Here is a 14,922-nt window from a genome sequence, read left to right as displayed (position 1 = left end):
TAAAGGGACCTTAATGCAATTGCATCGGACTGGGCTCCTTGGTGGTCTTTTGGGGGTTCATGAACGATTCCTGGCACAGCAGAGCCTTACCTTCATTGTTAGGGACTAAAGGTGTTCACTAAGATCGAGTCTGTTTTTTCCAGCCAAATCATACTGTAATCTAGGGTGTGTCTACATTTGGCTGGATCATATAGACCTAGAAGATCTTTGGATGTGATCTCATGCCAGAGTCACCTTATTGCTGGATTAAAATCCCCTACATTGTATCAGTTCAAAGAACGTTCAGACTGTTCACTGTCATATAAAATCTGCTTGAAGGCTAAAGTTGTATTCTAAGTTTAAATTACTGGGCTTAAGAGATCTATCAATCAAACATGCCTCTAACCTGTAAGCCCCACTTGCCCAAGGATGGATAACTTCTGGAGTGCTGGGGGCTGTTGCTTATGTAAGAGAGTGAACCATGGTGTTTTCTCTTCTGTAAACAACCTCGCTTGCCCCAACTTTACAGGATGCGCTTGATCGCGCATAGGTGGGGGTAGGCTGGAGGTTTGTAAGGAAATACATTGGGATCTAAGCGTGCCCCTGATTGGACGAAGGTGGGAAGTACTGACCTTTTGGGGTTTGCCTTTATAAGTCTCTGACTGAGCTGTAATTTGGCGCCATGTTCTGGGATTCCTAGGTATGCACCGGACAGTGTCCACTGAACCGGCCGATACTTAATAAAGCTTGTTTTAAATTTGGCTCAAAACTTGCAGTAACTGTCCTATTCTCACCGGGTGGGATTAACCATAGTCCTGGTACTCTGATCCCGTGAACCTTTCTTTGTAACCATGGGTCTGGTTCAGTGGTTTCACACCTTCAGTTGTTCTCCATATAGTGTGATGGTGCTCAACCAGGGTTCCTAAGCCCTCACAAACCCTGCATATATATAAAGTAGGCTTACTCAGCTGACTTTAGTAATACTTGTGAATCTAGTTGATGTCACTGAAGTAAGATAAACCCCCAAGGCACGAAAAGTCATCTTCTTTAGTCGTTTTTCCAAAAACATCCCTGTTGTTCCCCTTCACAAGTTATTTTTTTTATTAAGAACCCAACACAAATACCCGTTATGATTTGCTCAGATTTGTTAAGCAGATCACTGAGTCTGTGGCAGTGGAGTGGGATCACATCTCTAGTTTGTTCCACAGCATGGGTTCTAAAATTACATGTTAAACTCTAAAATTGGCCTTTTGCTCTTTGCCAAAAACCAAGCGTTTATTGTGCCGAGGTAGTTGAAATGAAAATGCTTATTCATGTGGTTTAGGCAATCCTTTGACACAAATGTCAGGTCCCCCAAGATATGCCTTTTCTCAAGGTTGGGCATTTAGAAAAAAAAGCCCTCAGATGTTGTAGTGCATTTATAGAGTATATTATTTTTCCCCACATGTGAAATATATATGAATTCCTTAGTAAGTTCACAACACAGGTCAAGATTAATATTTGTAATTCCCTGAAGAAACCTTTGTAGGTACTCAGGACTCGTTTTCAAGGTTCTGTTTAGAAAAAAACCATAGTGTAATTGGCATAGATTTCAGCTGTGACCAGCTGAGTGCACGCTTGAACACTTTTGGACTCCTTAGGCCACCGTCGCCAGTCCTCTATCGACTCTTGCGCATGCGTGCTGCTGGAAGGCTCTCCGTTGCTCCGAGAACCGGGGAGGACGTTGGTGTCGAGGTGGGAATGGTGGAGAGAGAGGAGATTCTGGGGTTTGACAACTGCGGGTTCCTCGGCCTCTCGTGGGGCGGCGAACTAGGATGTCGTGCGCGTCCCGGCCCAGTGGAGCCGCGGGCCTGCCTTCCTCGTGGGCGCGCTTGTCCCCGCCGCGTCCTCGGGAGGCTGCGGGCCTGGCCGGCCTGAGAGCTCGGGCGGCCCCGCCATCTCCCCGCGTGCGCTCTTAGGGCTCCGGAGGAGCTCTGCGGAGCCTCCGGGTCTCGCTGGTGGCCGGCCGGGCCCGTCTGCCCTTGGATTTTGCCGCGGCCGGGTTGACCTTGATTGGGTCATTTGACGTGTGGGGGCCGGTGCTCAAGCTGGATAAGGGGTGCGACCTTGGAGGGGACCCAGGCACCGAGGGACCCGGGTGGTCGGCCTGCTGTGGGCGTAGAATTGGGAAGCTGGAGGGTCCCCGACCTGTCGCGCCTGCTCCACCGGCCCTCGGGGCGCTTGCTGGGCCCCTGTCCCACGCCGAAGGCTTTTCTTCCTAAGGGTAAATTCCGAAAAGGCAACAGCTAGGTCGCATCTGCCTGTCTGTGGATGGGGGACACTTCTGTCATAGTTTTTGCTCATCGGTTGCTGGTTGTGCCAGCCTTGTTGCTGGTTACCGGCTTGGTGCGGGTAGTGGAACTGCGTAGGAGAGGAGCGGGCAAAGAGGAAGTTGCCTAAGTCATCGAAACCTTGCAGGAGGGGTGAGCCGCGGTTGTAGATACTAAAATACGTTGTGCATGTAGACTTCAATCACTTACCCTGTTCCAAGCTTTTTCTTTTTCTCCTTTTTGTTTTACTTGCAAAGGACATTGGCTACCATGAGTTCCGGTGCGCTGTTGCCCAAACCACAGATGCGTGGTCTTCTGGCCAAGCGTCTGCGGGTTCATATTGTTGGCGCATTCATTGTGGCCCTGGGAGTTGCCGCTGCCTATAAGGTATGTGCTTGTTTGTTTGTGCTTTAGGTCACAAGCTGTTCGTTTAAAACATTTATTTTTTAAACCTAGTTAAGAGCTGTTTAAAAAGGAAACTCTATCTTCAAGATATTTCCCTCATTTACCTTCCATAGGCTTCCATGTAACAGGAACCCTATCTTCAAATGAAACTGTTTGCTATATCAAAGAACCAGACTGAGTGGTTTAAACAGGCATTTGCTTCCGCACAGGGTTTTTCTTTTTTCTTTTTTTTTTTTTTTTAAGATTTATTTATTAATTATATGTAAGTACACTGTAGCTGTCTTCAGACACTCTAGAAGAGGGCATCAGATCTTGTTACGGGTGGTTGTGAGCCACCATGTGGTTGCTGGGATTTGAACTCCGGACCTTCGGAAGAGCAGTCAGGTGCTCTTACCCACTGAGCCATCTCACCAGCCCCAGGGTTTTGTTTTTGAGATAAGGTCTTATTATATAACCCTGGCAGCTTACTATATAACTCTGCAGCTCATGGGATTTCCCTGAGTGCTGAGATCAAAAGGTGTGCACCAGCATACACCCAGTTTTTAAGATCAGGGTTAATGCCTTCTTAATCTTTTCTCTCTTTTGCCTTCTTCCTCATATGGCCTTCTGTAACTTGATGAATTTCCTCCTATAAAGTTAGGGCCAATGTCATTTGGAGCTTTTAAGACATTATTTGCAGATGTAATTGCACTATGAGGTATTGCAAGATAGGAGTTCATGCAGCTGGGGAGAAGAAAATCCTGCCTTTAACATGGCAGATATGCAGGGTATAGAAAAAGCAGTTATTCATTTCAGCAGGGTTTTTTTTGTTTCGTTTTGTTTTGTTTTTGTTTTTTTGGGGGGTGGGGGGGTTCGAGACAGGGTTTCTCTGTGTAGCCCCGGCTGTCCTGGAACTCACTCTGTACACCAGGCTGGCCTTGAACTCAGAAATCCACCTGCCTCTGCCTCCCAAGTGCTGAGATTAAAGGCGTGCGCCACTTCTGCCTGGCATCATTTCAGCTTTTTTTTTTTTTTTTGAAGGATTTGCAAGATCAGCATTTTAAAAACTCTGTGCCTTTGTCGATCTGAGGAGGTGGTGATACAGAGTCTCACTGTATGTACATCTTTGGATGGCCTGAAACTTGTTCTGTAGACCATGCACAGAGACTGTGGTTCTACTGGATAGGAAGTATCTTCAGAGCTGTTTGTTTTTCTACCTCTGTGCTGAGACTAAAGGTGTACACTACCACGCCTGGCTCCTCTATGAACTTTAATGCTCTTACCACACCCTTTCCCCTTTTAATTCAGATATTGTTATTTAAGGTCCTCTTAAAATGTTTATTATCATGCGTGTTATGTTTTTGTAATAAAACCATGAGAACATTTGGGATATGTATGTGTGTATATTGGCCCTGTGCTTTCCTTGGTGTGTGGCTGGAAGCCAGAGAACTTGCAGGAGTTGATTTTCTTCACTACCATGTGAAGTCCCAGGGACCCATCAAGCTTGGTGACAAGCACCTTTCCACTGAGCCTTCTTGCTGGTTCATGAAGTCCAGACTTAAGAGTTTCCCACTTAGGGCCGGGTGTGGTGGCACACGCCTTTAATTCCAGCACCCGGGAGGCAGAGGCAGAGGCAGGTGGATTTCTGAGTTCAAGGCCAGCCTGGTCTACAGAGTGAGTTCCAGGACAGGGCTATACAGAGAAACCCTGTCTCAAAAAACAAAAAAAAAAAAAAAAAAAAAGTTTCCCATTTAGCCAGGCAGTGGTGGTGCATGCCTTTAATCCCAGCACTTGGGAGGCAGAGGCAGGCAAATTTCTGAGTTTGAGGCCAGCCTGGTCTACAGAGTGAGCTCCAGGACAGCCAGGGTTACTCAGAGAAACCCTGTCTCGAAAAANCAAAAAAAAAAAGTTTCCCATTTAAAATATAAAATATGCTAATTTAGACAAGGTTATAAAAATTATGCTATTTCTTGGGATCACTAACAAGTTTCTGGTTCTCTAATTGTGTTAATGAAAAATACTTCTGTTTTAACAAATAACTCATGGTTGGCTCGCCTAGTATATTATGGTACTCCAGAGAAACAAACCCAGCATAATGTATCTGCATGCACACTTAAACATGACCCTTGAGGATATTAAAAGACACCAAGATTTATCGAATGACTTTGGTTTCTTTGGTCCTTTTGTGTGTTGGGCAACCTGTTTACACTGTGAAGTGGATCACTGTTAGCCAAATTTCCTCCAAACCAGCCTCATAAAACTCTAGCTGTCAGAACATCATTTAGCCTGTCATGTAGATACTAACTTATTATATATAGTGTGGGGCTTCAGCAGACTTTAGAGAGTGGCACTGAGGAACTCCCTTTTGTTCTTTTATTGGAAGAAATTGGGATTGAATAGGAGGAGGAACAGTAAATTTACTAGCGCTTACGGTATTGCTTTATTGGATAGCAGGATTCTGTGCATTTCTGTAGCCCCCTCGCCAGTGTGGATTAGTACTTAGAGTCGTACTGTGTTATGTGCACGATGAGCGGATTTGGGAGATAAGCTACACAGGGTTTTATATTCCAGACATGGGTTTGGATTACCAAGTGCCGGCCCTAGCTGTGGCTATTGCTTAGCCTTTGAGCTTTGCTGTAACTCCACCTCGTCTGTCAAATACCACTCCTTCCCTCTGTGCTGATCGTTCTGTATGGAAGACAAAGCCAAATGAACATAGCTCTTCCTGATCTTTTTCTTGTGGTAGCAGTTTTATTAGTAAAGGCCTTCCTTTCAAGTAATCAGCCATCATTTTTGGATTCTATTCCCTAATTTGCAAAATGACTCAGTTCTTGTTTAAGTGTAAATTCCCTATAATTTTTTGGCATTTTCTTATATCTTTTAAATTTGCTTTAGACTTCTTTAAAATTCACATTCTGCTTAAGTTGAGCCGGGATATGTTACCATGTTATGTTACCATGTTAATATTTCGACTGGCAATATTTATGGTTTGCTAGAAGGAAGGCTATTTGTTTATTTTGTACTATCTTTAACTTAACACTCTTTCTACCAAACACATGCACAAATGTGGACTACAACCCCACCCCAGAATAGGGGTGTCTGTCTCTAGGGAAGTAGGGAGCTTTTTGCTGTATAGTTACCACAAGACTCTTCCTTTCATGGTGTCCCCCCCTTGTCTAGGAAATAAGAGGGCTCAGTAAAGACCGAGCACAAGTATGTTCTTAGTTTATTTTGTTTTTATGCATTTTTAATAATCAGAAAACAGAGTTCTGTAACAGGCTATACTACCTTTTAGTTTGGTGTGGCTGAGCCAAGAAAGAAGGCGTATGCAGAATTCTACAGAAATTATGATTCCATGAAAGATTTTGAAGAGATGAGGAAGGCTGGTATCTTTCAGAGTGCGAAGTGATTTCAGAATGCAAAGGTAATTACAGTCACTTTTAAGTTATGTCTAAGAAATGTTTAGTGAAGTACAAATATATATATATATATATATATGAAGTACATATATATATATATATATGCTTTTTTTTTTTTTTTTTTTTAGATTTATTATATGTAAGTACACTGTTGCTACCTTCAGATACTCCGGAAGGGGGAATCAGATCTCATTACGGATGATTGTGAGCCACCATGTGGTTGCTGGGAATTGAACTCAGGACCTTTGGAAGAACAGTCAGTGCTCTTAACCTCTAAGCCATCTCTCTAGCCCGTATATGCTTTTTTTATCTTTATTTTTTTCCCCTTTTATTGGATATTTTATTTATTTACATTTCAAATGTTACCCCTTTCCAGGTGTCCCATCCGGAAATCTATTCCGTCCTCCTTCCCCCGTCCTCTATGAGGGTGCTCTCCCCCACACTCACTCCCGGTGTATGTGTGGTTTTTGGTAGTGGGTTGAGATACTTTATGGTGGTTTTGATTTGAGCTTCCTAGTAATTTGTAGTTTTGAGTGTTGCATGTACTTATTGGCCACTTTGTATATTCTTTGGGTATATTGGGGATTTTCCCCCCTTTCATATATATGTATGTAAGGTGTTTGTTTGCTATGTATGGGTGTGTGCGTGCCTGTGTGTGAGTGTGTGTAAGTCCAAGGTTAATATTAAGAGTACTTTCCTTTAGTATTTTCTACATTATTGAGCAGGATCTCTGAATCCAGAGCCCTCTCATGAGGCTAGTCTGGCTAACCAGGTTAGTCTTGGAAATGCAGGTGGCCCACCATGTCTGTCAGGCATTTATATAAATTCTGGAGCTCCAGACTCTGGATTTTATTGTTACTTTTGTGCTTTAGCCACTTGTCCAGCTCTTCATCCTGGGGATTCTTTTATTCAACTCTGCTATTTTTTAAATGTTACTTTAGATGAGTTGTTCCCTATTTATATTTTTGTCAAACAGGCCCATCCCAGAATCACTGCCAAATCCAGTATCTTAAAAACTTTCTTTCAAGAGTCTTAATGCTTTTTGTCTTTGAGTCTTTCGTTTTTTGTTGGTGCTGGAAATTGTATGAAGTGTAAGTTTTAATTTAGCTATACCTTTAGTCAGTGGTTTTCAACCTTGTGGGTCATGACCCTTTTAGGGGTCTCATATCAGATACCCTACATATCAGGTATTTACAATTCACAACAGTAGCCAAATTATGGTTAGGAAGTAGCAATGAAAATAGTGTTATGGGTGGGAGGCATTATAGCAGATGGAATTATATTAAAGGGTCAAAGCATTAGGAAGGTTGAGGACCACTGCTCTAAAAGTCCTCATTTTTAAGATAATTTTTGTTTATAGTGTAATGGCAAGACCCAGCTTCATTCTTTAGTATACAGATAATACGTTGTCCCAAAAATATTTTTTAAAAATTGTCCTTCCCCTTTGAATGAAGGACCTTCAGATGTTTTTCGTTGCCTCTTGCATTAGTCTGTAAGGTCATCATCTTCTTGCATTAGTCTGTAAGGTCATCTTCTTGCATTAGTCTGTAAAAGGTCATCTTGCATTAGTCTGTTAAGGCAGTCTTCTTGCATTAGTCTGTTAAGTAGTCTTTTGCTAACAAGAAGCTGTTTCATCTAGACTAGTTGGCCAGTGAGCGCCTAAGATTCTCCTGGTTCTTGTCCTCCAATGCTGGGCTTTTAATGCACTGTCATGCCTGACTTTTTATGTGGGAGCTGGGGAGTTGAACTAGTGTCCTTACATAGCAAGCATCCACATTCTGAACCACATTCTGAACCATCACTCAAGCCTGGTTTGTGTATCAGGTCAGTACCACAGAGGTTTCATTACATAGGAGTCTTCTACCCCAGCTCCCTCAGTTCTTTGAGATATTTGAGGTCCTTTGAGAATCTCTAAATTTTAGAGTGGGTTTTCTTTTTCTACAAAACATGGTTGGGTTTTTGATAAGGATTACATTAATCTGTAGATTGCTCTGGAGTGTATAGACATCTTAATATTGCAATATTGTAGTCTTTCAGTGGCACTTCATATCTTTGTTCAGTATTCTATTCATAAGTGTTCTATTAGTTTCAAAGTAATTATAAATAGAATTGTTTTTATTTTTAGTTTAGTGTGTTACTATTTTATGCCCTACAACTTTGTAAAACTCATTCTAACCTGTTTCTGTGCATATTATTAGAATTTTCTACATTATGAAATATTACCTACAGATTTTACTTCCTTTGGGTGTATTTTCTTTTTCTCAACTGATTTTTCTGATTAGGACTTTAATACTATGTTGAATAGAAGTGTCAAGAATTGGCATCTTTTCTTTTTTGCTGATTGTAAAGGAAAAGCTTTCAGGTTTTCATCAAGTGCAGGGTAGTAATAGATTCATCTGCAGTTGACTATATTGAGATGTACTTTTACATTTTAGAAAGTTTACAGTCTAGTAGGACTATACTTTATGGATGGTAGTAATAAAGATTGTTTATCATTCACAAAGCTATTGTGTTTCTCTCCATAGAATTCTTTGGATTGCGCTCCATAGAAGTTCATTGCTGACCTGCGTTCCTGAACTATGAAAACATGAATATGTGGGCTAAGGAGTAGTTTCTCTCAATAAATAGTAATTATATGGACAGTAAGTCTTTGCTTGGTTATTAATGATAATTCAGAGCCTTTAAAACCTGACACTTAGTGTTCTTAGAATTCTAGATAAATGTTGTAAAGACAACTCCTACAATTATCTGGTCCTGGCTTTTGTGTCCTGGAGTACCTATGAGCATCTGTACTTCTGGTCTTGGTGTTCCAATCCTATCAGTAAAATCAGCCTTTGCAGGAGGCAGAGGTAGATGTGTCACTGAACCTTGAGCCAGAGGCCAGTAGAGTTTTCAGGGCAGCCTGGAATACACGGTTAGATGCCAACTCTTTATTTTTGGTTGTAAGTCTAGCCTTTAATGGCTGAGCTATCACTCCAGCCCAAGAGATGCCATTCTATAAAGAAAATCTGTCCTTGGATTTTACTGCCAGTCTTTGGTATTACTGCTATCACCAGAAAGAAGAGTTAATTGGTTTACTATTAGAAAAATTATTTTTATTAATGACCCAACAATTATATCAATGTATAATAAATGGGAATATGTGTCTAATCCAGTAAAATACTTAACTAATATTGAGGAATGTCTGATAGCCACTTAAAAAAAAGTCCGAATGTAGATGGTATCACAAGCATTGAAACCAGGACCGTGTGCATCCTGGTTAAGAGTTCTAGGATTGCTGTATCCAGTGGACAGAATGAAAATGCAAGTTTGATCAGTAGTTCTTACTGTTTAACTTGTGTAAGAAAGACTCAGTGAGTGAGTAATATTAACATGGGGTATCAAAGAAAACCTGCAATGAAAAAACTCACAGCACACGTTTATCCATGGTCAGTGATTCAGGAATACCTTTTATTATTCATATAATAATTTCCAGCAGTATGTAAAATTACCATAAACCATACAAGAATCAGTACATATTTACATTCTTAAAAATAACTGTTCTTGAGTTTGACAAAGATGTTCCTTTCCTAAATGTGTAATAGACCAATTGCAGAGATGATCTTCCTATTTGGTTTGAATTGTCCACCAAGGACTTGTTTTCCGGGACTAGTGCTGTAGTAGGGTGTGTGCCCAGCAGACTGAGGTTGTAGGTCGGTGTCCTTTGAAATCAATGGCACTGTCTTACTGCCACATTTCAGTTGAAGGGAAGGAATAGATTGCAGGCCTGTGCATGAATGCCATCAGTGGGTAATGAGACCCCGAGAGTCACTAACTGTTGAAGGTAGCAGTGGTGCCAGGCCTTGCATCAAAGCCCTCCTTAGATGTTAAATAATACTTAGCAGACACTAGGGATAGCTCCATACTTTATCAAATCAATTCAACAGATCAACTATTTGGACTGAAGTCACTGTCAGCCTTAAGGTTGGAGTCTTTAACTCATCCCCAAATAAACGTATAACCAATATGTTCTGTCATTGTTGGTAGACACAGTGTTACTTTAGCTTAGTAAAACACAAACTTTCCAAAATATACCTGAGCAGTTCAAAAGTCTGTCTTACTAGAAATCAGTAGAACACAGACTTTGAGGGGAATTCACATTGTTTTTTACTAAAAGAAAGATACTGTAGTTAAGTAAAAAATTAAAGTGAAACAGCAAAGTTCTAAGTATTACAGAGGTGGCAGAGTTTTATTTCTTGGTCTGTTTTCTAGGGCCTGTTCACATTTTACTATACGCAGATCATTAATAGATTAAAATTCCAGTGAGAGCTTCTGAACGTGGCATAGAGAAGAAAGGTTTTCTGTGTGTGGTAAGAATACAACATTTATAGGATTTTGCTGATCATTGGTTCTCCCATTTGGAATTTTTGTTTGTTTCTTTGGGGAGAACATAGATGTAAATCCCTACAAAACTAGTGTGCCGTAACTAAAGTGCTGGCCTTGTGTCCATGTTGAATGTTAGAATCCAGACTTGCACAGCAAAAATCAAACACCTACCTTAAAGGGGGCCTCAGGGGAAGCCTTTCCTCAGGGCTTTATTCTTTACCATGGTAAATTTACTAATGAAGACCTGAGCAAAATGTGGGTCAACCAAATAATGGTATGTTTTAACAGTGGCAGGAGGAGGCTCCACAGCTACCACAGAACATGTTTGCATAGAAGAGCAGCTGGGGGCCAGGTGACAAGATGTTTTTGCAATGTAGTCCACGAGCCTCTTAAACTGTTGCTCTGACAGTCTCTCCCGGGCACCATCAATCTGGGTTCCAAAAACAAAGGTTCCTTAATTAGTTGCCATCAAAATTACTTTCCGGGATCTACTTGTCCACTATGTCCCCTAGGTCATCTAGTAAGCCATTCTGTCTAAGTCAGCACTTCTGAGATAAAGCGCTGCCAGTACACTTTTAGCACATGCAACCACATCTCCATGACACCTTCCGGATAACCTTTGAATAAACGGTTCATTTTGCTTAAAATTCCCATGTTTAAAGTTAACAATTGGTCATTGCCTTTTACCAGGCAGCCCAGGAACAAAGGAGAAAAATGCCTCCTGGCTTAAACGTAGTCAGTATGCAACTTAGCATCCCAAAATAAAAGTTGCCCTGGCTCCCAGAACCTCAGTACTTGACAGAAGGCAGAGGGGAGTAAGTCATGCAAACCGGCGGCTTTGGGCAGGACAGTTTTAAAGAACAAACCCCCACCTTCTTGAACTGTAACATTTTCTGTTTTTATAAATGCTAGGATTTAAAGCCAGAAAAAATAAAAAAACTGGGCAAAGGACAGGGAAATTTTTATGGCAAGGGGAGGATGCAAACTACATTTATAGTTCATAAAAGTCTGGCTCATCTTCAGTGGAGCAAGGACCTGAGATAGATATACTACCTAAGTTCTTAAGGAGACTGAGGAAGCGCCCATCAAAGGCACGTAGGGCCATAAACCCTTCCCACCCTGAAGTCCATGGCTGTCTCGTGTGCAGGCCAAGCCCAGTGGAGAATGTGCAGTTGGGCAATGGTCTGCAGAATTTAGTAGCCACTGACCTTGTTTGGTGTGTGTGTCTTGTGTTTTAACCTACTAAATAATGGCAAAGCCATTCTGGAAGAATTATAAACATTTTAACAGGGGTGTTTTAGTTCTCAGGGTTGTAATATAAAAAATTAAATAGGGCACAGAAAAAAATGAAGCTAAAAGTATAAAAAGTTGTAAAAGGCTACAGAAAACTGAAGGGCCCCGCCAGAGGAGTAAGTTAAGGCTTGTGTTACAGCCTGAGAAAGAAAAGGAAACTCTAAGAGTCAGTGACAGATGAAAGCTGTGCAGCACCAGGCACAGGCCAGAGTGCTGATGATATCATTTGATGGGGCCAGAACTCAGCTGGAGAGCTTTGAATAGACAAAAAGGCTTAATTGCTCCTCCTGAACAGCAGCACAGGAAAGCCCATGTTGTGAAAGGAGCCTGGCCAAGGAATAAATTGACCTCCTGACTCATTTTGAGCCTCTCATAGGGGATTTTAATAATGTGCCAGGCATATTAAGCAATTATCCCTAAAAAATGACTGCATTTAACCAAGAAAAACAATACTGATTTTAAAAATCCAAAACCTGCCATATTTGAATATGCTCAATGATGTCATTTACAAATTAATTCCTTCCAAAATTCAAAGGAGTTCTGTTTCTAGCCTCTAAGGTGAAAGGGCATGTTATAGAGCTTGAAATACTGCTCTTGGTTTTCACAGCAGAAACCTTCCTGACGAGGCTTTGGGTCTGGATTGTGTTAGGTTCTGCTCTGAGCAGGACAAGCAGAGAAAACAGACCATGCCTCCAACAGCTTCAGTTTCTTCACTGGGGTAGGCTAGAAGGGAGTGGTGAGTTGAAGGTAAGAATACAAGGGATCAACACTGAGAGTGCAGTGTGGAGCTTGATGCACTGGGTTATCTACTGTGCACAAGACAGGTGTGTAGCTTGGTGCTTGTTTAGTGGCTGTCTTGAGGGACTGCTCTGAGTATCTGCCTCTGTAACAGCCATTCCTTCTTCCCTGGACATGAACAGATTTTGATGCTTCTGTCTCTCTTTAGCTTGGTGAGTTCATAGCTTCAACCTTCAGTTTCTACAGACTAGTGTTATAAAAACAACAGGTCTCAGCCCCGTTCCCCTGCTACCCTCAAATAAAGATGCAAATGAGGATGAGACACCAGTTAAAAGATGAATGAATCTCATAGCTGAAGATGTGAAGTGTGTCTGTGCCAACTAAGGGCACACACACAAAATGGTCACATATTTCTTGGGGCTTGGAGGTTTCTCTCGGACTGAGAACATGAAGACAGTGCTACTGTCCTTTGCCAAATCCTGTAGCCAGATCACTGTTGCTTTATTGTCTACTGAATCAGAAGATTTCTGGCAGAGCTAATAAAGTCAGCCTGGACATCTGACCCCTGTTTATTCCCAGAAAGTCATCAACTAAAAGCAGCAGTGCAGTGTTGGTGCCAAATCCCAGCTTAAAGCCTGACTGATTATGGTCCAGGAAACGAGAGAGATCTTAGGAGAGGCTGTGGTTGGCTGCTTTCCATCTGCTCAGATAATTCTACCCAGATAGTGTGAGGGAGACAGGATCCCCTATCAGGACAAATACCATCAAAGAAGGAATTGGGCAGGCCCTGTGGGGATGGAGAGGGGGTAGTTTTGTAATCTTGATTGTCACTCTTCAATTCCCCACAAAGACTACCTCCATCTCATGGAAAAACAATTTTTTTTCTTTTTCTTTTTCTTTTTCTTTTTTTTTGGTTTTTCGAGACAGGGTTTCTCTGTGTAGTCCTGGCTATCCTGGGATTCACTCTGTAGACCAGGCTGGCCTTGAACTCAGAAATCCACCTGCCTCTGCCTCCCAAGTGCTGGGATTAAAGGCGTGTGCCACCACACCTGGCTGAAAAACAATTTTTAAAGAAACTTTGAAACCATCACCAGGGATGTACACAGGAAGGGAGCAGTTTCCCAGTAGGTGCATCTGCTTATTATAGGTTGGACCGACTGGGAAATCAGGGCCACTCTGGTCAGGACTCACTTCAGATTCCTGAGCATCTATTTTATGTAAATATTGCCAGGAGCCATTAGCTAGCACATCTAGATTGCTGTCCTCCAAACCTAAGCTGTCTTCAGGAAGCACCCCTATTGACAGTACTGGTCCTGTGTCATGCATGCCCTTGTGGGAAAAGGAAAACAGTTGCTGAATGTAAAACAGGGAGACATACTCACTGAAGTTTACCAACTCTTGGGTTGATCTAGGTAAAGGAACAGGGAAGGGGAACAACAGCAAAACCCCATCTCTTTTGTCAGTCTGCAAGCACTCAGCCTTCTGCCCTTGTACTGACTCCCTCCCTACACCCCTTAGCTTCAGCAGCCTTCTCTACCCCAGCACTTGTAGCTATCCCATGTTGCATAGTCCAAAGGCCTCATTTGAATAGCGGTTGTGAGAACACTTTTTTGGGAGGGGGGGTGTCAAGACAGGGTTTCTCTGTGTATCCCTGGCTGTCCTGGAAATCACTCTGTAGACCAGGCTGGCCTCAAACTCAGAGATCCACCTGCCTCTGCCTCCCAAGTGCTGGGATTAAAGTCGTGCGCCACCACGCCTGGCTGAGAGCACTCACTCTAAGTCTATCCTACCACCATCTTATTCCTAGTTCCTCAACCCCATGACAAATGAGTCATATTTCACACAGAGACTCTCAGCCTGAGGCTGGGAGTTCCTCTGACCATCTATTTGGTTTTTCTGTAAAGGGTTCAAAGTACTCCCTTCCAGTCTACCTCAATTCCTTCACGATCCTTCTGTCTCTCCTGTCTCCTAGATGTCTAAGCACCACTGATGAGGCTACATCTCAACTTCCTAAAAGCTAGCCCCAGTCATCTTGTTTTTGGAACTGTACCTCCACATCACAGGCTACTCTTGGTTGCTTGAGCTGCACAGTGAGCAGGTTGTTTTGCTTGGTGTCCTGTGCACAAGTGATCTCTGTGATGGGAAATGCTTGCTGTTGTGTGTCTTCACTGAGGCTTACGACAAAGAGCACTTCTGATGTCAGCAGCAAGCACCCTTCATGCTCCTGGCCTGAACCCCTCACCAGAACCACATCCAAGGCCATGTGGACTTCTGGTCTACCCAAAGACTGAAGCATTTTCCTGTTTAAAAGGAAGAAGTTGAGGTCAAGAGCAAGCCAGGAAGACAGTCATAACAGCTTTCACTGTTTATCAATGATTCGTGTCTCCCCCCCCCCCCAAATTAAAAAACCAGCCATTCCCCAAGGGCAAAGTAGA

The 14,922-nt window shown here is 42.4% G+C and overlaps 2 protein-coding genes across 5 annotated transcripts in view; one reads left to right on the top strand and one right to left on the bottom strand.

The window, feature by feature from the left end:
• The first annotated feature begins 1,593 nt into the window (after window positions 1–1,593).
• Window positions 1,594–8,737, top strand: LOC110335202 (cytochrome c oxidase subunit 6C). Its single transcript, XM_021217264.1, has 4 exons — window positions 1,594–1,713; window positions 2,546–2,675; window positions 5,968–6,096; window positions 8,617–8,737. The coding sequence occupies exons 2-3, from the start codon at window positions 2,559–2,561 to the stop codon at window positions 6,079–6,081; spliced, it is 231 nt and encodes a 76-aa protein (XP_021072923.1). The 5' UTR covers window positions 1,594–1,713; window positions 2,546–2,558; the 3' UTR covers window positions 6,082–6,096; window positions 8,617–8,737.
• A 748-nt stretch (window positions 8,738–9,485) lies between these two features.
• The window catches only part of Vps13b (vacuolar protein sorting 13 homolog B), a 529,582-nt gene continuing 524,145 nt past the window's right edge, over window positions 9,486–14,922 (bottom strand). For 3 of the 4 annotated variants that reach the window (XM_021217240.2, XM_029548110.1, XM_029548109.1), the window contains exons 61-62: window positions 14,538–14,787; window positions 9,487–10,886 (exon numbers count right to left, since the gene is read on the bottom strand). In XM_021217240.2, the coding sequence (XP_021072899.1) occupies window positions 10,641–10,886; window positions 14,538–14,787 (496 nt within the window). In that variant the 3' untranslated portion in view covers window positions 9,487–10,640. Of the gene's footprint in view, window positions 10,887–14,537; window positions 14,788–14,922 lie in introns of all 4 variants that reach the window. The other variant, XM_029548111.1, reaches the window with a different exon arrangement.

This window comes from Mus pahari, chromosome 17, assembly GCF_900095145.1.
Source record: "Mus pahari chromosome 17, PAHARI_EIJ_v1.1, whole genome shotgun sequence".
NCBI classification, from domain to species: domain Eukaryota; kingdom Metazoa; phylum Chordata; class Mammalia; order Rodentia; family Muridae; genus Mus; species Mus pahari.
Note: the sequence above shows the minus strand (reverse complement) of the source record. Positions and strands in the feature narration are given on the sequence as shown.